At 43.6% G+C, this 27,731-nt stretch overlaps 2 protein-coding genes across 2 annotated transcripts in view; both read right to left on the bottom strand.

The window, feature by feature from the left end:
* LOC311135225 (protein MON2 homolog) overlaps nt 1–620 on the bottom strand; it is a 49,300-nt gene extending 48,680 nt beyond the window's left edge. Inside the window, exon 1 of the mRNA XM_084169164.1 lies at nt 160–620. Within this exon, the coding sequence (XP_084025290.1) occupies nt 160–267 (108 nt within the window). The 5' untranslated portion in view covers nt 268–620. The remainder of the gene's footprint in view (nt 1–159) is intronic.
* Nucleotides 621–4,738: 4,118 nt separating this feature from the next.
* LOC311134549 (sodium- and chloride-dependent GABA transporter 2-like) lies at nt 4,739–25,743 on the bottom strand (the record flags this gene model as incomplete). Its single annotated transcript, XM_084168251.1, has 14 exons — nt 4,739–4,903; nt 5,128–5,298; nt 5,541–5,641; nt 11,958–12,060; nt 13,030–13,167; nt 13,449–13,561; nt 14,041–14,165; nt 15,306–15,409; nt 21,442–21,576; nt 22,347–22,479; nt 22,833–22,917; nt 23,323–23,463; nt 23,950–24,084; nt 25,548–25,743. 14 exons carry the CDS (start codon nt 25,741–25,743, stop codon nt 4,739–4,741), a joined length of 1,845 nt encoding a protein of 614 aa, XP_084024377.1.
* Nucleotides 25,744–27,731: the final 1,988 nt, after the last annotated feature.

The raw sequence follows: 27,731 nt of genomic DNA, 5'->3' as shown, positions 1-27,731 counted from the left end.
ACTTGATGCACTTGATGACAACATCAGCAATTGCATCAAAATGTATTATCACTGGTGAGGTGGCAAATCATCACAACACCACATAACACACAGAGTGAAACTGAGCGAAAGCTAGATAGAGATTGCTAGCTAAAGTTAGCTAGACAGCCATATATCTACCTCTTTGACTGGGGGGAATTTCTTCTTGCATTCCATGGACAGGGACCGCAGATCTGTCTGCATGTTCTCGAGTAATTTCTTCACCGCTTCGGGGGTGCTGGTCGACATTTTGGATTATGTATTCGACCTAAATATCAAAAGCTTGAAATAATAAGGAACGCAAATGCAATCCTAGGATACTGGTCCCCGGCCTACTTATTCAGCTCTTTTGAAAAAAGAAAAACGCTGTGGACCTCCGCACAAGTGTCCATTGACACAATATTACAGTTTTCTGCTTTGCCCTATCCGTCTGTATGCAGAATCGAAGCGATGACAAGGGCATAAACCTGTCTTCAACAAAAAGCCTAGACGTTAGTGTGATAGATTAGCACAATTCTAGCTACTAGTGCCATTCATATGGTTAATCTTTCTCCGTTTCAGCCGTAGGTTTTACGGCTCCAGCCGTCACCATTGCAAGCACCGTTTCGTTCCCACAATGCTTTGGTAGACATTGACACGTCACTTTGACTTCCGTAAACATGACCGGATTCCAGCAGAATGAATACAGTGTCCCCTGGTGGAGTATTGCAAACAAATTGATGGTACGTCCAACTCTGACGTCACCCCATTGAAGTGGAAATGTAAAATGGTAAGGTTAAGGTTAAGGTTAAGGTAAGTTTTATGGTTAAGGTTAAGGTTAAGGTTAGGGTTTAGGGTATGGACGCCCCAAGGATTCCAGAGAGCACTAACCTTTCTGTAGAGCAATGTACAGGTAACTGCCAAAATTATGGAAACACATGAGTAAATGTGTGGTTCATGAGTTAATTAAGCAATTAACATCCCATAGGGACACGCATAGGGTCATGTATAAAAACGCTGGCTGGCCATTATTTTGGCTACCGTGGCTATGCCCCCATCCATAGGGCATGAGTGGTCACTGAAAGGTTTGATGAGCATGAAAATGATGTAAACCAAATGCCATGGCTGTCACAGTCATCAGATCTCAACCCAATTGAACACTTATGGGATATTCTGGAGGGGTGCCTGAGACAGTATTTTCCACCACCATCAACAAAACACCAATTCATGGAATTTCTCGTGGAAGAATGGTGTCGCATCTCTTCAGTAGAGTTCCAGACACTTGTAGAATCTATGCCAAGGTGCATTGAAGCTGTTCTGGCTCGTGGCGGCTCAATGCCCTATTAGGACAGTTTTATGTTGGTGTTTCTGTTAATTTGGCAGTTAGCCTAGTGGTTAGAGTGTTGGGCCAATAACTGAATGGTTGCTAGTTTGAATACTTGAGCAGAAAAGGTAAAAAAATCTGTCTGTGCCCTTGAGCAATCTACTTAATCCTAATTTGCTCCAGGGGCACCGTACTGCTATGGTTGACCCTGTAAAAACAACACATTTCACTGCACCTATCTGGTGTACAATGAGTGTACAAAAGATTAGGAACACCTGCTCTTTCCATGACATAGGCTGTATAGGTGAAAGATATGATCCCTTATTGACGTCACTTGTTGAATCCAGTTCAATCATTGTATATGAAGGGGAGGAGACAGGTTAAAGAATGATTTTTAAGCCTTGAGACAGTGGAGACATGGATTGTGTATGTGTGCCATTCAGAGGGTGAATGGGCAAGACAAAATATTTAAGTGCCTTTGAACGGTTTGAGTGTGCTTGGTTTTTAATGCTCAACAGTTTCCTGTGTGTATCAAGAATAGTCCACCACCCAAAGGACATCCAGCCAACTTGACACAACTGTGGGAAGCATTGGAGTCAACATGGGCCAGCATCCATGTGGAACGCTTTCGACAACTGTAGAGTCTATGCCCCGACAAATTGAGGCTATTCTGAGGGCAAAAGGGGGTGCAACTCAATATTAGGAAGGCGTTCCCTAGTGTTTTGTACACTCAGTGTATGTGACAATAAAGATTTTTTTTTTTGTCAGTTACCTGTATGTGCTCAATAGTAAACACACACATATACTAAATATGTTACATTAGAGATTTCTTTGAGGAAAAAATAAAGGCATACAGCACACACATACCTCAATAGATTGATTTCAGTTGGTTATTGACATACTCTGATGTTGATACTCTGCTACCATCTGCCGGCCATTAGAATGTATTAACGTTTTCTCTCTCTCTCTCTCTCTCTCTCTCTCTCTCTCTCGCTCTCTCTCTCTCTCTCTCTCTCTCTCTCTCTCTGGGTTTTGGATCTCTCTCTCTCTTGCTCTCTCTCTGGGTTTTGGATGGAACAGTTATCAAATATCTCTTGTTGTAAAAATGCCATGATATTTTTATGAATTTTTTATTTTACCTTTATTTAACTAGGCAAGTCAGTTAAGAACAAATTCTTTATTTACAATGACGACCTACACCGGCCAAACCCAGACGACACTGGGCCAATTGTGCGCCGCCCTATGGGACTCCCAATCACGGCCGGTTGTGATACAGCCTGGAATCAAACCAGGGGGTCTGTAGTGATACCTCAAGCACTGAGATGCAGTGCCTTAGACCACTGCGCCAATATGACACATATTTCTTTACAATTTTTAATACTAATCTTTTTATTTTACAATGTCAGTTGTAATGATACATGTGAACGGTATTCAGCTTTGCACTTCACTAGACATGGCCTTAGCAATACTGACAAACACATATTGGTAAGCGTAAGAGCTTATCCTTTTCAAAGTTGTTATTGTTTGCTAAGGCAAAAGATGATTATATCATTAATTAATGAATAGACAACAATACAAGCAAATAACAAAGACTATCTAGCATTGTGTGTGTAAACATAAAAGGTATGAAACTCAAGTTCAGTATTACCAGACAAGTCTCTCTGGTCTGTCACCTCTAAGCTGCTCACTATGATGGTATACTATTGTACTGTACAATGATTTCCAATGCAACATTTTGTAAAAAATATATTGAACACAATCCATACTTTCACTAGTTTTGAAACCATGTTTATCATGTGCTTTATCACATTTTCGACTTGGTATACAACTTAGAAATATATACGATTGTATACCGTTTTTAAAAAATCAAGCCGAGGAGTAGCGCAATGCAAATATCATTGTATTACATTTCAGAATAATTAAAACTGACGTAAAACTATGATTAAAATGCTAATACACAATTATTATATTTCCAAGTAAGCTTTTGAATCAAATGCAATACATTTACAGTAAGTCCTACTCCATCCTAATCTCAAACAATAACCTCAGGCTAGCATAGCCTACTATTCAGTCTCCTACGGTTACTACAATAGAAACAGAGAGTTGGGCTTATTTTTGACATAAATCTGGATATTAAACTGTACAGGTTGTGTGTAACATATTAGCACATGCACATAGCATATTTTAATCTGAAGTCACAGTGTTCGTATGAGAAATTGTTAAAGGTCCAATGCAGTCATTTCTATCTCAATATCAAGTCATTTCTAGGTAACAATAAAGTACCATACAATGATTGTTTTCAATTAAGATGGTCAAAAATAAACAAAATTGCTTCTTAGCAAAGAGCAATTTCTCAAGCAAGAATTTTTCTAAGACTGTCTGGGAGTGGTCTGAGTGGCGAGAGGAAAACTGAAAACTAGCTGTTATTGGCAGAGTGGTTTGGAACTCTCTTTCTTATTGGTCTATTAACTAATTTACCGCCTGGTGATGTCACCAAAACAGGCTGAAATTCCAGGTGGTCTTTTCAAACAGCTCTTACACTAAAAAGGCATTATCATCATTTTCACAATTTCACATTATTATTCCAACCTCATAGTGTGGAAATATATACAAAGCACAGGAAAATCTAGTTTTTGACTGCACTGGGCCTTTAAATGATGTATTACTTCTTGTAACCACAATGACATGATGCTTTTAGTTGGCATGTGCCTATCTGATTCCTTCATTTGTCATGTAAAAATGTTGTCAGTTAAGGTTTAGCACATTCAGGTAAATTAACAAACATTGATTAGAATGATGTATTACATTCAACTCATATGACTTCAGCGAGTTCGACATAATGCACTAAAAGAATACCTAATCATAGCAAATTGTGTACACATATGCCGAGAGATGTCCATGAAAAAAGGAAAATAAAAGATGCTTCCTTAGAAAGCAGGTCTAATCATCAGACAAACATTCTCAAGTCTCAACCACGATGGACATATAACAAATCACTGAATCACACCATTTCAATGTCTGCTCAACTTTAGCCATTGGTGAAAGAAATCAGCAAAACCCAGCTAAAGTTCCTGGTTGATAAGGCAACAGTGGGAGAGAGAAGTGGAGACCGACTCTCCCGTGGATGGAAGTGTAGATGGCGGAGAGCCAGTAGCATTGTGTGTGTAAACATAAGTATATACACGATTTAACAACAGGACAGCACCTGAAGCAGTAGTCTGTGCTGTCTGAGAGACCTTGCAGGAGAGAAAGAGCCAGGGCACAGCAGCACCAGTGTCACTGCATCCATGCTCATTTGGCCGCAGTTGAGCAGTTATGAGGTATTGTTGAGGAGAGGTTTCGGACGGGGCCAAAGCAGAGGCCATGTCAAGGGAATGGACATGGGACCTCGTAAGGTCTGGGTCCACGTTCCTAGCTCTAGCAGTTGGACTCCTTCTCGTTGACGGGGAAGTAGCCTTCCTTGGTGGGAGGGTGTCTCTGACGGAGGCTGTCCCCATCGCCAGCAAAGATGGCCAGCAGCTTCTCTTGCTCCTTCTTGGTTTTAGGTAAGTCAGTGGATGCCGTGGTCAGGATTGTAAAGCGCTACAGAACAACAGAGGAAATAGACAACAACTATTATAGATGCTTTATTGTCACATACACCAGATAGGTGCAGGACACGATTGGTTTGTTATACTGGTTTGTATTGATTTCTAAGTAACAGTAGCTTAAGCCATGACATACTTAGGAGACATGAGACAAAAGCAAGCAGAGGGAAAAGTCAGTGGGGTTAAGGGGTGAAACAGTGGGTGGTGTGTGTGACTTACCTCTTTTAGGGTGCCTTCCACAGAACACATTTTGATGACCACCCAGAGGGGAACACAGAGCATGGAGGACAGGGCCAGGAGCCAGCCCAAGCCGTAGCCCCACCAGGGGTACACATACTCATTGTTGTACTTCAGAGGGGTGTACTTGATCAGGGAGAAGGCAAAGGTACCCTGCAGAGGCAAATAAATGCCTGGTTGCTAGGCTTTTTTCGCATTGATTTAAAAACAACAATACTGACTTGCTTTCATTGGGGTCTTATCCTCTTTTTGAACCTTTACCACTTTCTACAAAATCTTTGTGAATTTGTTTAGCCTTGCTGTGCAATGCCAGATGCTTTTTCAATAGTAACCACCAGTGGGCACCCCTCAGTCAAGAGACATAACAGGGTTTAGTTCAAAAGACAAATACTCACTAAGCAGGTAGCAGGAGTGAAGAACATCCAGCAGTATTTGATAATAGGTCCGGGACGGTAGCCAATCATGTCCTCAATGTTGTCATAGAAACGGTCAGCACCTACAGGAACAGTGAGGAAAGAGAAGAAGAATGGGGCAGGTGTCAGCAACGGACAGATACTCATTAAAGTTTCAAGTTTTATTAGTTGTATGGACGGGATACACACGGTATACACAGAGTATACCAAACATTAGGAACACCTTCCTAATATTGAGCTGCACCCCACTGTCCTTTTGCCCTCAGAACAGACTCAATTCATCGGGGCATGGACTCTACAAGGTGTTAAAAGCGTTCCACAGGGATGGCTGGCCCATGTTGACTCTAATGCTTCCGACAGTTGTGTCAAGTTGGCTGGATGTCCTTTGGGTGTATGGACCATTCTTGATACACACAGGAAACTTTTGAGCGTGAAAAACCCATCAGCGTTGCAATTCTTGACACAAACCGGTACGCCTGGCATCTACTACCATACCCCGTTCAAAAGGCACTTAAATATTTTGTCTGCGCCCATTCACCCTCTGAATAGCACACATGCACAATCCATGTCTCAATTGTCTCAAAGGTTAAAAATCCTTCTTTAATCTGTTTCCTCCCCTTCATCTACACTGATCGAAGTGGATTTAACAAGTGGCATCAATAAGGGATCATTGCTTTCACCTGGATTCACCTGGTCAGTCTGTCATGGAAAGAGCAGGTGTTCTTAATGTTTTGTATACTCAGTGTATACCGTCCAATGATATGCATATTTGCAGGTTCCCTCGACAGTGCAATAACAAATCATAAAAGATAAGAATACGAACATAAAGTAAATGGTTCAGTAGTATAGAATAAACATTTTTGCATAAGTATAATACAGGAAGGCACAATTTATAGTCCAATATTTACACATGTTTTGAGGGAGGGGGGATTGGGGTGCAAGTGTTTAAATTGCGCAGTAATTAGCAATCATAATAAGAGTCTGCTAGCAGCAGTTATGATGCGTGTAGGATCAATGTATATGTGTGTGTGTGTGTGTGTGTGTGTGTGTCTGTGTTGGTGAGTGCATGAGTGAGTGCATGCACTGTAAACCCCAAGGCATTTTTAACTCAAATACTTCTAGTAATGAAAAGTCATTATTACTTAAAATGCTTATGTGGTACTGACTCAAAACTAAATGAGAAGTCACATCAAGTCTATTTGTTAAAGTTATGATAACAAATTAACTGCAGGTCGATTTTTTGTAATTGTTTTAAGTTCAGTGTAAATACATTATATTCTACCATACCACATTGTCAGGTACTAAACTAAATGCACTATATTGTACCATACCACATCATCAGGTACTAAACTAAATGCACTATATTCTACCATACCACATCATCGGGTACTAAACTAAATACACTATATTCTACCCTCCCGCGGGGGCACATCTATCCTCTCTCGCATGCAGAGACCGAAGCCATGGAGGTCTACATCCAGGAGGCGCTGGCCCAAGGATACCTCCGTCCGTCCACCTCTCCGGCCTCTTCCAGCTTCTTTTAGGTGAAGAAGAAGGATAGGGGTCTCCGCCCCTGTATCGATTACCGGACACTGAATAAGGCTACGGTTAAATTGAGTTATCCCCTGCCTCTCGTACTCACTGTGATCGAACAGATGCACGGTGCTAAGTACTTTACCAAATTGGATTTATGCAGTGCCTACAACCTGGTGTGCATCAGAGAGGGAGATGAATGGAAGACCGCCTTCAGCACCGTGCACTACGAATACAGGGTAATGCCCTACGGCCTGACAAATGCACCCTCTGTGTTCCAATCCTTCATTAACGAGGTGTTTAGAGACATGTTGGGTCGCTCTGTAGTGGTGTACATAGACGACATCTTGGTGTACTCCACTACACGCGAGCAACATGTCTCTCATGTCAGGTCTGTTTTGGAGAGGCTGACAGGGCATCACCTGTACGCCAAGGCGGAGAAGTGCCTTTTCTTCCAGCAGGCGGTCTCCATCCTGGGCTATCGGATATCCACCGTGGGAGTGGAGATGGAAGTACAGAGGGTCAGTGCAGTACGGTCGTGGCCTGTTCCCTCCAACATCAAGGCGGTGCAGCGCTTCCTAGGTTTTGCCAAGTATTTCAGGCGCTTCATTAGGGGTTTCAGCACAGTGGTGGCCCCTCTCACCTCCCTCCTGAAGGGAGGTCCTCGACAGCTGCGCTGGACTTGGGAGGCCAACAAAGCTTTTCGTGCGCTCAAGGAACGGTTTAAGAACGCACCGGTTCTGGCTCACCCTGACCCGTCTCTGCCCTTCATCGTGGAGGTGGATGCCTCCGAGTTTGGAGTAGGGGCTGTTCTCTCCCAACGTACTGGATCGCCGCCTAAACTCCATCCTTGCGCCTTCTACTCACGGAAGCCGTCTCCCGCTGAGCGGAATTACGACGTAGGGGATTGTGAGTTGTTGGCCGTCAAGAAGGCGCTGAAGGCATGGCGGCACTGGCTGGAGGGTGCTCAACACCCATTCCTTGTCTGGACGGACCACCGGATCCTAGAGTACATTCGAGCAGCGAAGAGGCTTAACCCGCGTCAGGCCAGCTGGGCCCAATTCTTCACCAGGTTTGACTTTACCCTCTCCTACCGGCCGGGATCTAAGAATGTTAAGGCCGATGCGTTGTCCCGGGTGCATGACACAGAGGATTGGAGGGAGGAAGTGACACCCATTATTCCCCTGTCCCGCATTGTGGCTCCTGTTGTGTGGAATGTGGACGCGGACATCCGTCGAGCCCTGCGACAGGAGCCCTCACCTGCTCACTGTCCCGAGGGGCATATATACTTGCTCTCTGATGTGCGGGACCGTCTCCTCGCCTGGGCACACACAGCACCTGTTTCGGGGCACCCGGGTATAGCCTTTACTATCGACTGTCTCTCCGCCAAGTACTGGTGGTCCACCTTGGCCCGGGATGTCCGGGTTTACGTCTCTTCTTGCTCCACCTGCGCACAGAGCAAGACACCTCCCCTATGGCAAACTCCACCCGCTGCCGGTCCCATCTCACTGTGGACTTTGTCACAGACCTTCCCCCCCCTCGGAGGGACACCATCCTGGTCGTTGTGGACCGGTTTTCCAAAGCCTGTCATTTGATTCCTCTGCCTGGTCTCCCTACGGCCATGCAGACCGCGGAGGCTCTCTTCTATCACGTCTTCTGGCACTACGGGTTCCCGGAGGACATCGTGTCTTACCGTGGTCCTCAGTTCACCTCCCGTGTCTGGAAGGCCTTCATGGAACGACTGGGGGTCATGGTCACCTCCGGGTACCGTCCCCAATCAAATGGGCAGGTGGAAAGGGTAAATCAGGAACTGGGTAGGTACCTTCGTAGTTACTGTCAGGACCGGCCGGGAGAGTGGGCTACGTTTCTGCCTTGGGCAGAATACGCACAAAACTCCCTCTGTCACTCCTCCACTAACCTCACACCGATCATCACCGCAGTGTGGCCCCGGTCTTTCACCCCGGTGACAGGGTCTGGCTTTCTACGAAGGACCTGCCCCTCTGCCTGCCCTGCCGGAAGCATCTGGTCCTTTGGCTAGTGCTGGACCCCACAACACACCTCCCCCTCCCTTGGACGTCGAGGGAGCCCCGGCGTATTCCGTCCGCAGCCTGTTGGACTCTAGGCGTCGTGGGGGGGGTACTGTCACACCAGCCTTTACGTTGGCTCCCCCTCCTGTCCAGCTCAGGCGTTCGGCGTCGCCGGCCTTCTAGCTGCTGCCGAACCTGCTGCTGGCAAACGCTCTTCACTCATCAACCCCGGACTTGTCTCGTCATCATTACACACACCTGGTTCCAATCCCCACTCTATCACTGTATAAATACTCCCTCTGTCATTTGTCTTTGTCAGTTATTGTATATGTTGCTTGTTTTCCTGAGAGGAATCTCTCCTACTATTTCCTGAGTACATTATATTTTGCGCTTTGGGTTTCGTCTGCTTTAAGCTATGGTGCTTTAATAAATTCAGTAGTTCTAAACCTGCGACTGCCTCCTGCCTACTGCTCTCTACACTTGTGACAATTATAATGGTAATATACGCCTAGGAACTCACTTGGTGAAGGCCACAGGACTGAAAATAAACAAATTCAACAACCATACAGTGGGGAGAACAAGTATTTGATACACTGCCGATTTTGCAGGTTTTCCTATTTACAAAGCATGTAGAGGTCTGTAATTTTTATCATAGGTACACTTCAACTGTGAGAGACGGAATCTAAAATCAATCAAAAATCCAGAAAATCACATTGTATGATTTTTAAGTAATTCATTTGCATTTTATTGCATGACATAAGTATTTGATACATCAGAAAAGCAGAACTTCATATTTGCTACAGAAACCTTTGTTTGCAATTACAGAGATCATACGTTTCCTGTAGGTCTTGACCAGGTTTGCACACACTGCAGCAGGGATTTTGGCCCACTCCTCCATACATACCTTCTCCAGATCCTTCAGATTTCGGGGCTGTTGCTGGGCAATATGGACTTTCAGCTCCCTCTAAAGATTTTCTATTGGGTTCAGGTCTGGAGACTGGCTAGGTCACTCCAGGACCTTGAGATGCTTCTTACGGAGCCACTCCTTAGTTGCCCTGGCTGTATGTTTCGGGTCGTTGTCATGCTGGAAGACCCAGCCACGACCCATCTTCAATGCTCTTACTGAGGGAAGGAGGTTGTTGGCCAAGATCTCGCGATACATGGCCCCATCCATCCTCCCCTCAATATGGTGCAGTTGTCCTGTCCCCTTTGCAGAAAAGCATCCCCAAAGAATGATGTTTCCACCTCCATGCTTCACGGTTGGGATGGTGTTCTTGAGGTTGTACTCATCCTTCTTCTTCCTCCAAACACGGCGAGTGGAGTTTAGACCAAAAAGCTCTATTTTTGTCTCATCAGACCACATGACCTTCTCCCATTCCTCCTCTGGATCATCCAGATGGTCATTGGCAAACTTCAGACGGGCCTGGACATGCGCTGGCTTGAGCAGGGGGACCTTGCGTGCACTGCAGGATTTTAATCCATGACGGCGTAGTGTGTTACTAATGGTTTTCTTTGAGACTGTGGTCCCAGCTCTCTTCAGGTCATTGACCAGGTCCTGTCCGTGTAGTTCTCACCTTCCTCATGATCATTGATGCCCCACGAGGTGAGATCTTGCATGGAGCCCCAGACCAAGGTTGATTGACCGTCATCTTGAACTTCTTCCATTTTCTAATAATTGCGCCAACAGTTGTTGCCTTCTCACCAAGCTGCTTGCCTATTGTCCTGTAGCCCATCCCAGCCTTGTGCAGGTCTACACTTTTATCCCTGATGTCCTTACACAGCTCTCTGGTCTTGACCATTGTGGAGAGGTTGGAGTCTGTTTGATTGAGTGTGTGGACAGGTGTCTTTTATACAGGTAACGAGTTCAAACAGGTGCAGTTAATACAGGTAATGTGTGGAGAACAGGAGGGCTTCTTAAAGAAAAACTAACAGGTCTGTGAGAGCCGGAATTCTTACTGGTTGGTAGGTGATCAAATACTTATGTCATGCAATAAAATGCAAATTAATTAATTAAAAATCATACAATGTGATTTTCTGGATTTTTGTTTTAGATTCCGTCTCTCACAGTTGAAGTGTACCTATGATAAAAATTACAGACCTCTACATGCTTTGTAAGTAGGAAAACCTGCAAAATCAGCAGTGTATCAAATACTTGTTCTCCCCACTGTATATCTGTCACTAACAAATACAGTTATGGGTGTTAACTGTACAATTCACTCAAAAAGGCAAGGCACACTGGGAAATTATATTGGAGGCATGGTTTAGTGGGGGCGCTACTCAACATTTTCAAGCTGATACAACTCAAATCTGGACCACCTACATGGTCACAGTGACTATCGGTTTGAGTAATGGCTACAAAATGTATTTAAATAACTGTACTCAGATATATTTAGTGCAACAGGTTTCCTCCAAAGTTTTGAGTAATGACAGCACATTGGGGTTTACAGTGTGCGGAGAATCAGAATTGGTGGTCAGTCCAGTTCAAGTGTTCAGCAGTCTGATGGACTGTTGATATAAACTGTCTCTGAGCCTGTTGGTATCAGACTTCATGCTCCGATATCATCTGCTGTGGGCCTTGCTCAGGCACCGTTTCGGTACGCAATACTAATTTGTTACATCTAACTGGTCGCTCAAAGTAGTATCAATCTCTTTTTTTTTCCTTTTTCAAAATGGTCTAATAATATCACATTCAGCTAGTTGTTCCTCTCCCAGAGGCCCTTTCACTTCTATTAATAGCAGACTACTGATGGAGGGCAGAGGATGGCTCAATGAAAATACTGCCTTTGTCATGCTAATGTCCCCCTCAATGCATTCCCTCATAACTTAGCTAAACACTCACCATAAATCCAAGCAATGCAAACAGTCTCAAAGACAGCCACAAAGAGCAGGCACATCCCACTGGCAGCATAGTAGTCAAAGAGTTGGAAGACGTACATGCCTCCCTGGAGAGAGAAACGTGTTACGTTACGGCAGGGCAGCTTGGGACACTTTCTCTATTTCATCATCCCATGCACCTCCAAGACCACATGTAGAACAACATGTAGAGCATGTATTATGCCTCGATCACACCGACAGCATCATTGCATTTTGGTACACCAGAAGTACATTTGTTTCCAATGGAACGCTGCGTTTGACTTGCAACATTGCATTGCAGAGGCAGTTGCAGTGCGTTCTTTGTGGTGCATACATTGGATTTATCAAACGTATGTGTCAAACTGTATGCTAAGACGGCTTGACAGAAATGGTAGCGGAAGGTGAATGTTGAACTTTTGTTGCATACATATCCAGATGATTGCTGCGTACCATTTTGCGCAATAACACTTTAGGTCTGATCGAGGCATTAGAGAGGCTAAACATCATGCACAGAATAAAGGTTCCTGATTTCAGTAACCTATAGTATGTGGCTGTTTTTCTTACCAACGTGACAATGTGACAGTCTCCTTCTGTAACTCAGTTGGTTTAGCATGGCACTTGTAATGCCAAGGTAGTGGGTTCGATTCCTGTGGTCCACCCATATGTAAAATGTATGCACGCATGACTGTAAGTCGCTTTGGATAAAAGCGTCTGCTAAATGGCATATGTTATGTTACAAGAAACAAAGCCCTAAATGAAAACATTTGGGATTTCGTTCTTGTTGATGAAAATATGTGAACGTTTCTGCTACTGTGCAGTTCTGAGACATGACCATAGGTAATAATAATAATAAAAATAATAATAATAATAATAATAATAATAATAATTTAGGTAGGTGCTTATATTTGTCCTATTAGTACTTGTGTGTATTTTGTTTTGCATATCCCAACTCCCCCTGAGACACCCGTGGAGAGTTGGGGTCAGAGCCAGGGTCAGCCATTTTACCAGTGTCCATGAACCAGTTGGGGTCCTGGGGGGCACTGTGGGCTGTGGCCTACCTCTGTCAGCATGATAAGACCCATGAGGAAGGAAACAATGGCCACCGCCAAGATGAAGAGCTCTCTGCGGTTCTTACGACGAAAAGTTTTAGGGTACATGTCCACCATGGCCGTCACCAGACTCTCCACACAGACAAACTACAGCAGGGGAGAGAACAGATGGGATGCTGTGTCACTGATTTAAAAAACACCACAGTGGACACTGTTAGAGCAGAGTTTACAAGCATATTGTGTGTGTGTGTGTCAGAAAGAAAGTGAATGAGTGAGAGAGTGAGAGAGTGAGAGAGAGAGAGAGAGAGAGAGAGAGAGAGAGAGAGAGAGAGAGAGAGAGAGAGAGCGAGAGAGAGAGAGAGCGAGAGAAAGAGAGCGAGAGAAAGAGAGAGAGAGAGAGAGGAGACAGAGTGCTGTTCTAGCCTCACCTGGCTGTCCAGCCCCAAAAAGACAATCATGATGAAGAAGAAACAGGCCCAGAGAGGAGAGAAGGGCATCATAGACACTGCACGGGGGTAGGCTATGAAGGCCAGACCAGGACCTGGTACACAAACAGTTAATACAGGTTTATAACAGGTCATAGAGTCCTAACAGGTCATAACAGGTCACTACAGAATTGTCATCCTGTGAGCAGGACTTTGGATCCACATTGCAACAACGACCTCCACCCGATTGTATTGTAAAACTACTAGGTTATCTTTGGATTCTCTGAACCTTGAAAGTTGACTTGTAAAGATTAACATGTCATTATCATGGAAAGGCCATTACAGCACAGTTTAACAAAGTGTTTTTCTCTTGAACAGTGTGGGAAATGTACAGTTACTAACCTCTTAAGTGGGCAGGAGCGTTTCTACTAATTCACATACCAAAATATATTGCTAACATGTCACAGATGATTACATATGACAACACAAGTGCATACAGTAAAATACATGTTGAATTATGGAAAATCATGACCATTTTCCTAATGATTAACTGTCTAGAATGGTCTATGTGTGTCTGTTAAAAATGACTACCAACCAGATTCTGCCACCTCTGAGATGGGCACGTTCTGCTCGTAAGACATGAAGCCCAGGATGGAGAAGATAGCAAAGCCTGCCACGAAGCTGGTCCCACTGTTCAGGAAGCATAACGCCAAGCAATCTCTGTAACCCCAGAGAGACAGTCGTCAGCCAGGCATAGATACCAGCCACAACAGATATACTGTATGTATGACAAAGTAAAACATAACAACTTCAAAGCAAAATCAATACTATATTGTGAAACAAATACTGTACAAAATACAGATAAAGATACAGAACAAATGGTTCTGACAACCTGTTATTAGCTTACTAGGTTAACTTATTATGGTGTAAAACAGAACAAATCACTTATCAGTCTTAGAAGTCTAAGCCTTTGGGGAGGGGGGGGGGGGGGGGGGTCTTCTAAGCTAATATATGGAATTGTTTTAAGATGGTCATACCATGAATCATTTAGCTATTTGATTTTGAATTTTAGGACCCATGTAGGTATCCCCCCCAAATATTTTAAAATTATTTGATAAAATATTTAATTTAGCCTTTACTGCTATAGCCCATATAAATGCATTGAATAGCACATTCATAAATGGCTAAACATACAGTCAAAAAATAAATAATATGGAATAAGGTTTTGAAGTGTCTGTCCTATATCTAGGAGATATAAGAAAGCTCAGGATTTTTGTTTTTTGTTTTCCATACTTCCATTCATTTTTTTAACCGGTACCAGGTTACCTTCAGACGAGTCACGTGACACTTGTAGGGGTCGTAGAACAACAATAACAACAAACGTTTGTGTTCGTGAGAGTCTAGTGGGGTCATGTTAGTTTGTAGCCCAAACGGTTTGGACGCTACAGACTGAAGTTGGCACATAGGTGGTACCGACTTCAGAGTCCATTTGGGCTTGTGGGGGTCATAGAGCAAAACGGTGAACACCATCGTGTCCGTTCGGATGCTATAGACATTTTCGTGAGAAGACCAATTTTCAGGATGTCAGGATGACATAGAAGATTGTGGTGGATTGGACATAGAAGATTGTGGTGGATTGAGACGCAGCCCATGCAATAAAATTGACATCGCTAGATTAAATAGACAGATTTCTATGGGGATTTTTGTATTATATTAATTAGATTGACGCATGGGTGCGTCAATCGACTCTAGGTTGGTTTAAGACAGAGATACACCTGCTTATTGTTGGGTGTCAGTCATTTCTGACTAGGGTAAGTAGGAGGTGTAGGTGTAAGTGTCTGTCCTGAGGTGAGCACTGACCTGTAGCAGTTGTTGTTGTACTTGTTGTAGCTTCCCAGAGCAGTCAGACACCCCAGACAGATGGCATAGGAGAAGAAGATCTGAGTCCCTGCATCCATCCATACCTAGAAAGAAGAGGGAGAAACCATACCAATGCCTTTTCATTTGCTGGGAGAAACCATGGCATTGCTCCTGGCTAATACCTTTATTTCTATGAAGCACATCACTTTAGTCAAAGACAGCTATAAACCCCTTCCGGTGAGACATTTGGTGTGTACATATGACCTACACATTCCTCATTCTGTGGTAAAACCTGTCACCCCATTTCTCGTCACTTATGTGACCACCCACAATGGCCACCCCAGTATGCTGGCTCTCCATCTCTATGGCTCCCCAGCACCAAGTGTGGTACTTTTCCACCACAGACTCTGTGAACAACCAGCGCAACACAGTTCCAATTTAAATTAGGGTGCCCTTTGTTCTCCCTATTCACCAAAGTCGTGCTGAAGCACAGAGGGCACGTTTCAATTAGCTGCCTGGCAGCCAGGAATACTTCTTCCTGAGTCCCAAATGGCACCCTATTGCCTATGTAGTGCATTACTTTTGACCAGTGCCTATAGGGCTCTGGTCAAAAGTAGTGCACTTTATAGAGAATATGTTGCCATTGGGACACAGCTTTTGATTCAGCCAGTCCAGTGCAAAGACACAAGCCTGGCCATAGCCACTTAGGCAGATGTTCCCATCATACAGACAGCTTGCCTCCATTTGTTGAATGGGGGCCAAAATTGAGAAGTGGTTGTGAAATCTCTCTCTCTCTCTTTCACTTTTATTTATACAGGTAAGTCAATTAAGAACACATTTTATTTACAATGACATCAGGGAGCGAGCGCAGCACGTATATAACACACAAATAGGTTAAACAATATCATCCAAACAAACAGTCAAAAATACTAAAAAATCACAGTCAGTAAAACTCTCTCTCTCTCTCTCTCTCTCTCTCTCTCTCTCTCTCTCTCTCTCTCTCTCTCTCTCTCTCTCTCTCTCTCTCTCTCTCTCTCTCTCTCTCTCTCTCTCTCTCTCTCTCTCTCTCTCTCTCTCTCTCTCTCTCGCTCTCTCGCTCTCTCTCGCTCTCTCGCTCTCATAACCAGACGAGAACTAGCCTAGGAGCTGTGCTTGCTGACCACATTCCTCATGCCGCCGTTCATGAGACATCACCCGTCCACTCGTCAAATATTCCTAGGGACTGCCAACTTTACAGATTCAGTCATTCTCTGGCACAGCATTAGTTTGCGAGACAATGTCCTCCTGGTTTTTCCCATGTCATGTTCTTCTCATGATCAGACATTTATATGTTTTATTTATTGTTTATTCTTTTATATATATATTTTTCTTTAAAAAAAAGAGGGTAGATCAGCTTTAATATTGCAGATAGATTGTAACTTCCATCAATGTAATTGTCTGCATCACTTCCAATCCCCCATATGTTTCTTTCTCGCAAATATATATATATATACACTGCTCAAAAAAAAAGGGAACACCTAAACAACACAATGTAACTCCAAGTCAATCACACTTCTGTGAAATCAAACTGTCCACTTAGGAAGCAACACTGATTGACAATACATTTCACATGCTGTTGTGCAAATGGAATAGACAACAGGTGGAAATGATAGGTAATTAGCAAGACACCCCCCAATAAAGGACTGGTTTTGCAGGTGGTGACCACAGACCACTTCTCAGTTCCTATGCTTCCTGGCTGATGTTTTGGTCACTTTTGAATGCTGGCGGTGCTTTCACTCTAGTGGTAGCATGAGACGGTGTCTACAACCCACACAAGTGGCTCAGGTAGTGCAGCTCATCCAGGATGGCAAATCAATGCGAGCTGTGGCAAGAAGGTTTGCTGTGTCTGTCAGCGTAGTGTCCAGAGCATGGAGGCGCTACCAGGAGACATGCCAGTACATCAGGAGACGTGGAGGAGGCCGTAGGAGGGCAACAACCAAGCAGCAGGACTGCTACCTCCGCCTTTGTGCAAGGAGGAGCAGGAGGAGCACTGCCAGAGCCCTGCAAAATGACCTCCAGCAGGCCACAAATGTGCATGTGTCTGCTCAAACGGTCAGAAACAGACTCCATGAGGGTGGTATGAGGGCCCGACGTCCACAGGTGGGGGTTGTGCTTACAGCCCAACACCGTGCAGGACGTTTGGCATTTGCCAGAGAACACCAAGATTGGCAAATTCGCCACTGGCGCCCTGTGCTCTTCACAGATGAAAGCAGGTTCACACTGAGCACATGTGACAGACGTGACAGAGTCTGGAGACGCCGTGGAGAACGTTCTGCTGCATGCAACATCCTCCAGCATGACCGGTTTGGCGGTGGGTCAGTCATGGTGTGGGGTGGCATTTCTTTGGGGGGCCGCACAGCCCTCCATGTGCTCGCCAGAGGTAGCCTGACTGCCATTAGGTACCGAGATGAGATCCTCAGACCCCTTGTGAGACCATATGCTGGTGCGGTTGGCCCTGGGTTCCTCCTAATGCAAGACAATGCTAGACCTCATGTGGCTGGAGTGTGTCAGCAGTTCCTGCAAGAGGAAGGCATTGATGCTATGGACTGGCCCGCCCGTTCCCCAGACCTGAATCCAATTGAGCACATCTGGGACATCATGTCTCGCTCCATCCACCAACGCCACGTTGCACCACAGACTGTCCAGGAGTTGGCGGATGCTTTAGTCCAGGTCTGGGAGGAGATCCCTCAGGAGACCATCCGCCACCTCATCAGGAGCATGCCCAGGCGTTGTAGGGAAGTTATACAGGCACACACACTACTGAGCCTAATTTTGACTTGTTTTAAGGACATTACATTAAAGTTGGATCAGCCTGTAGTGTGGTTTTCCACTTTAATTTTGAGGGTGACTCCAAATCCAGACCTCCATGGGTTGATAAATTTGATTTCCATTGATAATTTTTGTGTGATTTTGTTGTCAGCACATTCAACTATGTAAAGAAAAAAGTATTTAATAAGATTATTTCATTCATTCAGATCTAGGATGTGTTATTTTAGTGTTCCCTTAATTTTTTTGAGCAGTGTATATACATATACATATACATACATACAATCGTGGTCAAAAGTTTTGAGAATGACACAAATATTAATTTTCACAAAGTCTGCTGCCTCAGTTTTTATAATGGCAATTTGCATATACTCCAGAATGTTATGAAGAGTGATCAGATGAATTGCAATTAATTGCAAAGTCCCTCTTTGCCATGAAAATGAACTTAATCCCAAAAAAACATTTCCACTGCATTTCAGCCCTGCCACAAATGGACCTGCTGACATCATGTCAGCGATTCTCTCGTTAACACAGGTGAGAGTGTTGATGACGACAAGGCTGGAGATCACTCTGTCATGCTGATTGAGTTAGAATAACAGACTGGAAGCTTTAAAAGGAGGGTGGTGCTTGAAATCATTGTTCTTCCTCTGTTAACCATAGTTACCTGCAAGGAAACACGTGCCGTCATCATTGCTTTGCACAAAAAGGGCTTCACAGGCAAGGATATTGCTGCTAGTAAGATTGCACCTAAATCAACCATTTATCGGATCATCAAGAACTTCAAGGAGAGAGGTTCAATTGTTCTGAAGAAGGCTTCAGCGCGCCCAAGAAAGTCCAGCAAGCGCCAGGACCGTCTCCTAAAGTTGATTCAGCTGCGGGATCGGGGCACCACCAGTGCAGAGCTTGCTCAGGAATGGCAGCAGGCGGTGTGAGTGCATCTGCACGCACAGTGAGGCGAAGACTTTTGGAGGATGGCCTGGTGTCAAGAAGGGCAGCGAGGAAGCCACTTCTCTCCAGGAAAAACATCAGGGACAGACTGATATTCTGCAAAAGGTACAGGGATTGGACTGCTGAGGACTGGGGTAAAGTCATTTTCTCTGATGAATCCCCTTTCCGATTGTTTGGGGCATCCGGAAAACACTTTGTCCGGAGAAGACAAGGTGAGCGCTACCATCAGTGCTGTGTCATGCCAACAGTAAAGCATCCTGAGACCATTCATGTGTGGGGTTGCTTATCAGCCAAGGGAGTGGGCTCACTCACAATTTTGCCTAAGAACACAGCCATGAATAAAGAATGGTACCAACACATCTTCTGAGAGCAACTTCTCCCAACCATCCAAGAACAGTTTGGTGACAAACAATGCCTTTTCCAGCATGATGGAGCACCTTGCCATGAGGCAAAAGTGATAACTAAGTGGCTCGGGGAACAAAACATCGACATTTTGGGTCCATGGCCAGGAAACTCCCCAGACCTTAATCCCATTGAGAACTTGTGGTCAATCCTCAAGAGGCGGGTGGACAAACAAAAACCCACAAATTCTGACAAAGCATTGATTATGCAAGAATGGGCTGCCATCAGCCATAATAAATAGATATGCCGATAGTGGACAACCTTGTTTTACTCCTCTTGACAGTTTAAAACTTTCTGAGAAATAGCCATTATTTACTATTTTACACCTAAGGTTACTATACATGATTTTAACCCATTTTATAAGAGATTGTCCAAAATTGAAATGCTCCAGGCATTTATATATAAACCCCAGTCGTACTTTATCAAAAGCCTTTTCAAAGTCAGCTATGAATAGCAGGCCTGGTTTTCCAGATTTTTCATAGTGTTTTATTGTTTCCTGTACTTGCCTTATATTATCTCCAATGTACTAACTGTAAGTCGCTCTGGATAAGAGCGTCTGCTAAATGACTAAAATGTAAAATGTAAATGTATCGTCCATGTAAAAAACCTGTCTGATTAGAATGAATAATGTCCGACAATTCCTTTTTAATTCTATGTGCTATACATTTTGCTAGAATTTTTGCATCACAACACTGAAGTGTAACGGGCCTCGATCTTTACATTTCCCAGTTATATCCTGATTCATTAATAATAATATCAGACATTCTTCTTGAGTGTCTGATAATCTACCATTTACATAGGAGTGGTTAAAACATGCCAATAACGGTCCTCTGACTATATCAAAAAAGGTTTGGTATACCTCAACTGGTATGCCATTCAACCCTGGAGTTTTCCCGGACTTAAAGTCTTTAATTGCATCCAGAAGTTCCTCCTCTGCAATTTCACCTTCACATGAGTCTTTCTGTATGGCTGTTAACATTATCAATATAAAAAAAACACCTACAATTAGCTTCAGTTAGAGGAGATGGAGCCGGATGAAATGAAAACATATGCTTAAAGTACTTTGCTTCCTCCTTCAAAATATAATTTGGTGAATCATGGGTGACTCCGTCATTTGCAACCAGTTTCAGTCAATTCTTTTTGGTAGCATTTCTATGTTGAAGACTAAAAAAGAATTTGGTGCATTTTTCCCCATATTCCATCCAGTTTGCTTTATTTTTATAACATATTACACTTGATCTTTCTTGAATAAGTTCCTCCATTTCTTTTTGTTAATCATAGAGTGTTGTATTGCTTGCAGGGTTGATAATTTTCAAAGAAGTGTGGATCATCATTATTTGGTCCGTAAAGGTTAATGAGCCATATCTATTTATGTTCAATAACATATTTAAAATCATCCATCTACCTTGCGGATCTGTTTGGACAATTTGCACATTCGGATCAAAATTACTGTTAATTAATATCATCATATTTTTATTTGTTAATGATCAATCTTGATAATCTTGATAACAATCTTGGTGATATTGAGTTAGTTCCCTCAAATTCCTAAGCACAGTATAATAATCACTTCAACAGCTCAACTAATGAAATTAATAATTAATTGTCCAAACTCTATGTGGCTACACATATTGTAGTCATAAACTAGGTACAAGAAGTGTGACTGTGAGAGGTGTTTTAATGCTGACAGGCAGAGGTCAGAGGAACACTAGGTAAGTCTATAGGGTCATTGTGTCAAACACTGTGGGTTTTTCCACTTCCCACAGTGATGGTATGGGTGTGTTTGTATGTATAATGTGTGTGCGTGTGTGTGTGTGTGGGGGGGGGGGGGGGGGTTGGTTCCTCTATCCTTGTGGGGACATAAAATCCCCTTGTGTGTGTGTGAAAGGGCTGTGTGGGTTTTCCACTTCCCAAAGATATGATGGTATGGGTGTGTTTGTACATATAATGTGTGTGTGTACATGTGTCTGTACAATACATGTACCTGTGGATCTGACAGGCGTCCCAGGTCTGGGTAGAGGTAGAACTTGATTCCTATGAATGCTCCTGGCAGGGTGACCCCTCTGATGAGCAGGATAGACAGCATGATGTAGGGGAAGGTAGCTGTGAAATATACCACCTGAGAGGGGTGGAATGGGGTTAGGCTTAGGGTTAAATTGTGCAGACATGCTGCTACAGTATGTACAGTGCAGTACAGTACAGCACCAAGAGTCACAGATGGATTAACCAGTGGTCTATTCATAACAAAAAGCAAAAAGGTCAATGAATGGTCTCTAGTCATCTCAGCTATCACATTATCTGCCAGACTTCAAAAGGACCACATATCTAGAATACTTGGCTGTCCAAAGGTATTAAGCAACATTGAGAAAATGCATAAGAATACTTAGAAAATGTCCTGAAAAAGTCACCTGACTGACCAGGAGCAACTCTTAGTCATGTTCATTGCCATAGACTCTGATATTGACTGTTTCAAATTTAAGAGCCTATCCTGTAAGAACACCTTTCTATATTCCGGCGCTGTTAAGGGGAACAAACTACCACAACAACTTAAAGCTATACCTAGCAGATCGTATTTTAAAAAGTATGTCAAAAGCTGGCTGATGACCAAACCATAGACCCATTTTCATGTCTGTATCTACAGTATGTAATGTATCCAAGTCGGCATCTATGTAATGTGTTGCACCATGCACTTTAAGGAACCACAATGGAAATAAGTCATTGACTTTATTGTATAATCCCTGTCAAGGTTTTCAAAAGTATGTACTGTGTGTATATGCATACTGTGTGTATATGCAATTAATCAATCAATGAACGGCCCAGAGGTTCTTCCTGGTCAGAAACTGCATTAGGGAGGCTCACAGAGAGAGACTGTAGAGTAGAGCCATTTACCTTGCCAGTGGACTTGACTCCCTTCCAGATACAGAAGTAGACTAGTACCCAGGCTATGGCCAGACACAGCACCAGGTCCCAGTTGAGAGATCCTATATGATCTATGCCAGAGGAGATACGCAGAACCCTCCGCCTACACACACATGCACACACACAAACACACACACACGCACAAGCAAATATGACTTTCAGTGTGATCATTATTTAGATATGAATATCTAACATGAATACTAAGCTCTGATATTCCAGCAAAAGTAATGTGGATGCTTGTTAACTATTTACATTAGGGGGGCATATCCTGTATACTATTTGTCAGGACATAACACAACCCTCCAATTCAGCCTCAAGCCAGCCTGTTTTTGTATTCAGCAGCGCTACACTAGTTGGCAAGACAACGGCCAGTTGGCCGAGGAATAAACATTAGGCCAACCAGGCTCCTTAAGGAGATGGAGAAACAATAGACTCTAAGCAGCACTTAGTACTTACTCCCAGAACTCAATGACAGGAGACGTGGCGTTCAGACGTGGCTGATTGAAAGAGTCATTCCTCCTCTGGAACTCCATGCAGGAATCTTGAGAACAGAGATGCACAACAAGTTCACACACACGTTTACTGAGAACACCAGCTATGTGGTTTTTCTATTGTAACATTACGTAAGGCTACATGAGACACCAAGTAGTCAGGGATGTTTCGGCTCAGCCACTGTCTGTGTATGGTGGCAGATTGGAGTTTTCCTTATTCAGTCTTGTTTCGAGGGCAGCTCTGCCTCGAGGGCAGAAACAATGTGAATGTTTAGGCAAGAAATATGATTGGTTAAATTGAAGTAATCCCAATTGGTTAGGGTTGGTTTAGCGGTTGGGTAACATTCGAACTAGCAACCTTGCCCGTAAGCTGTTCACATTAGTTCTGCCTTTTGGCAGAACTTCAACAAGATTGAATAAGGAAAAGTCCACTGAGTGTATGGTGGATCTCTGACCTGTGTTCCATGTGTTGTTGCAGGAGGCCCAGGGCAGGTCCCAGGTGAAGGAGTAGGACAGGTAGAAGATGGCCCAGGCCAGGACGATGATGTAATAGAAGTTCAACAGAGCCACAATGACTTGTGTGGCGTAGCCCACTCCTGCAGCAAGGACAAAGGGGAGCATTGTGGTTAGCTATGATAATGCCATTCAATGTTGAATACAATGACACATGAATACAACGACACACACATGAAAACCATGACTTCATTCGCATTGCTTTTGCATGTCCAACTCCACCATTTCTCACCCGGTAGCCTATCTGGCTACAGTCATATTGTCCTTCTTGGGGGGCCAATTGAATTATGAAAGCGATGGATACTTGGAAGTCTGCCAGTGTTGGTGGAATGCCAACCATTACATCAACCCCCTCCTACTAGCCTACATACTGGCAGACGCATGCACAAACACACACATGCACTCACACACACGCACTCAGATCGTTCTCAGAATTCCTTCTCTTATTCTATTCAGTAATGTAGACAGGCAGCAGACATGCCTGGGTGTAGTTACCTTGAAAGGCATTCCTATACAGTGCACATTAAACAAAATGGAGTTCTAAACAGTAGATGTGAGAGGATGATCACCTTCAAACAGTGGAGTGATCTTCCTCCAGCAGGTAATGCCTCCCTCGCTGGTGAACTGTCCCAGGGCTGTCTCCAGGAAGAACACTGGGATCCCACAGGTGAACAGGAAGATGAGGTAGGGGATGAAGAAAGCACCTGTTTGATAGAGGGGGAAGAAGAGAAGTTAACAAGGTGTTTACGCATGCACTAGAACTCCCCTGTGATATGAGGTCAGAAGAGATAACCAATCAACAAGGACGCTTTTGAGGCAGCATTTCATGGCTGGACATTAAAATTGCAATATCCCAAAGGTACCTATAAATGCTACCTTGATTTTCAATTTTTTTTTAAGTCAGCATCTTCGCCGGGTAGGACTTCTGTTTGGAGTCCCCGTTTGGAGAAACATTTCCAGAAGAATGAGGAGTGACTTTGTAAAATGTGAGTATTACATTTATTTATTCAGCAAATATATAATAATAATATGCCATTTAGCAGACGCTTTTATCCAAAGCGACTTACAGTCATGCGTGCATACATTTTTTGTGTGTGGGTGGTCCCGGGGATCGAACCCACTACCTTGGCGTTACAAGCGCCGTGCTCTACCAGCTGAGCTACAGAGGACCACCCATATTAAAATGTTGATCACATTTTTGGGACAATGGCGAGTTTGCTGTTATCAACCCGCTAACCAAGCTAGCTAGCTAACGATTCAATTTGACCAAGATATTAGAAATGGGAGCTAGACATATAGGCCTACCCACTGGGCAAAAACTGGTTGAATCAACATTGTTTCCACATCATTTCAACCAAAAAATTATATGTGATGACTTTGAATCAACGTGGAAAATTGATTGGATTTGCAAAAAGTAATCAACGTAAGGGAATTTCGTTATTTTTTTACTCAAATTTTTACCTAAATCCAATGACAGGGTGACATTTTTGGTTGATTTCGCATTGAATTCACATTAGTTGACAACTCAACCAAATGTAAATCAAACCTAGACGTTGAACTGACATCTGTGCCCAGTGGGTATGCATCAACCATTTTTCCTGATGAAATGATAAAGTATCTTCACCTTAAAGGTCTAGAGATATACAAACTATCAAGTATTATACAAACTATTAAGAGACCCAGAACTACTTTGTGCACTTGAGAAAAGTTGCTCCAGAGAAGAAACAAAGACAACCTTAGTCAACAGCAATGAACTTTAAACCTTGACCTGGGCAAGCCCCCGACCAGCTTGACATCAGAGTATCACATAGCGTAGCCCAACCAACAATACAGTAGGACAGCCAGTATGTATTTATCCCTAATTTCACAACATATTGGCATATAACATTTTTTTTTACGTAAACGAGCAATTCCAAAGTATTCAGCCTGTTGAAAAACTTGCCAATAATTGGTGCCTCCATAATGTTGTTGGATATAACAAATTCAACGAAACTAGTGTTGATCTTATGACTTCTTGCCAACCCAAACAGGAGTGTGTTGTTTGCTACTATTGGATTGCATGTTTAATATGTTTTATGAATCTAGTCTTGGCAGGCAGCAAAGAAGCATAAATACATATACATCTAAAAATAGCAATTGTTATACACACTGTGATGTTAACACCCACCTCCTCCATTCTTGTAGCACAGGTAAGGGAAGCGCCACACATTGCCCAGTCCTATGATCTCCCCGGCAACAGAGAGGACAAACTCCACCTTGTTGCCCCACTGGCCCCTCTCCTTCATCTTCTCATCGCTCTGCGGCACAATGTCCAGGGGTCGACTGTGGTCGTTGGAGGGGTCCATCTTGGGCAGGCTCTCCATGTCGCCTGAGGAAGCAACACGTTAAAGTGAGTTTAGGAGAGGTTGGACACTGGGAGAGTACCGCTATTGTGCATCATTATATAGGCTAACCCCACAGCCTTGTATTGACTGTGTAGTTATTGTGAGCAGGGGAGGGGTTTCTATGTATCTTTATCCCACCACTCCCAGATCAATAGGCTTATCATAAAGTAAACACAACATTACAGTCCCTAAGCCTCCCTGGGGACCATCTCCTGGAAATGAAGAATGGGAGGAGACAAAGGCCTTTGAATGTGGCTCAAGAACATGGGGGTTATAGGGGACATTATATGGACTCAAACTCTAAGTCATGCAGACTCCTAAGACAACAGCATAGAATACTACAAACTAATGCAAAACTTCAGCTGTGCATGCATCCCCTTTGAATGTTTGGAACAAAGGTCAAGCAGCAAGAGGTGTGAGACAAGGAAGAATTTCAAGACTTTCTGTAGTTCTCATGGAGGATTTATGGCAGGCACGAAAGTGTCAAACATCAAGTGGTGGGAAAAGTAAAGATACCTTAATAGAAAAGGACTCAAGTAAAAGTGAAAGTCACCCAATAAAATACTACTTGAGTAAAGGTCTAAAAGTATTTGGTTTTAAATATACTGAGAACGCCAAGTCTCAAGTATCAAAAGTAAAAGTAAAAGTACAAATCATTTCAAATTCCTTATATTAAGCAAATCAGGCGGCACAATTTCTTTTTTTTTGTATTTACGGATAGCCAGGTGCACACTCCAACACTCAGACATAATTTACAAATGAAGCGTTTATGTTTAGTGAGTCCACCAGATCAGAGGCAGTAGCGATGACCAGGGATTTTCTCTTGATAAGTGCGTGAATTCAACCACTTTACGGTCCTGTTAAGCATTAAAAATGTAACGAGTACTTTTGGGTGTCAGCTAAAATGTATGGAGTAAAAAGTACATTATTTTCTTGTAGTGGAGTAAAAGTAAAAGTAGTCAAAAATATAAATAGCAAAGTAAAGTATAGATACCCCAAACGACTACTTAAGTAGTACTTTAAAGTAGTTTCACTTAAGTCCTTTACACCACTGTAAAACATGCATAGTCAAATTGACATGTCATTTATGCCACTCTGTCTCTCACTGGCTAGAATGGGTCCCCGGCTGTACGAGCTGGACAACTCGTAGCCGGCCAATGTTTAGGGCCAGTGATGCTGAAAGAGTTTCTCTCTGTGCAGGAAACAGAGAGCTCACTGACCGTGCTCACTGCTCTCATGTCTCATTAACAAGGCCTCTCGCTGCCCTCTCTCTTTCGCTTTGTTTCTCTTTCACTCTCTCTCTCTCCCTTCTCTCTCTTCATCCCTCTCTCTCACTCTTTCTCTCGCCCCCTCGCTCTTTTCATCTCGCTATGTCACTCTATCTCGCTCTCTGCCACCCTTCTCTCTTCCTCTCTCCACTTTGGCTAGTCCAGTGGCCAGTCCTGTCACAGATCAAACCAAACAAATTAAAGTTGAGTTTAAGTCCGCAAAAACAGGAGAGATGGCTACCCCGCTGTGCCAGAAGCCTTGGGAATGCGCTCTCAGCTCAGCTCAGCCTCTCGCTGGCAGAGCAGGGTGGGGTGGATCGGATGGAGGGGAGAGAGCAAACATTTTCTGAGCCTGGGCCAAATTGTGGCCAGCGGTAAAAATAGAGTCCCTTGTTTTCAGAAGGTGCTTGGTGGGAATGAAGGCTTTGCATCCTAAAGGACTGGAGCCCCTTATTGGCCAGGGGCTTCTTTGTGCTGCTGTGAAGGAGAGGAGAGCTCCAGGCTGCCAGGAAGCCTGATCACACTTTACCTTCGTTTTCACAGGCTCAGTGTGGGCCAAGGGGGCAGTGTGAGCCACAAGTGAAATTCCTTCACACTGAGATCTCTCCAGACTCCAGTCTAGGGGAGCAGTCCCCACTTTTTTTTTACTAGGTGAGAATAAATATTTGCCACATTTTTAGTAACAGGACAGGACAGAAA

Source organism: Coregonus lavaretus, assembly GCF_964263955.1.
Source record: "Coregonus lavaretus genome assembly, chromosome: 9".
NCBI classification, from domain to species: Eukaryota; Metazoa; Chordata; class Actinopteri; order Salmoniformes; family Salmonidae; genus Coregonus; species Coregonus lavaretus.
This window is presented reverse-complemented; position numbering and strand designations above follow the sequence as displayed.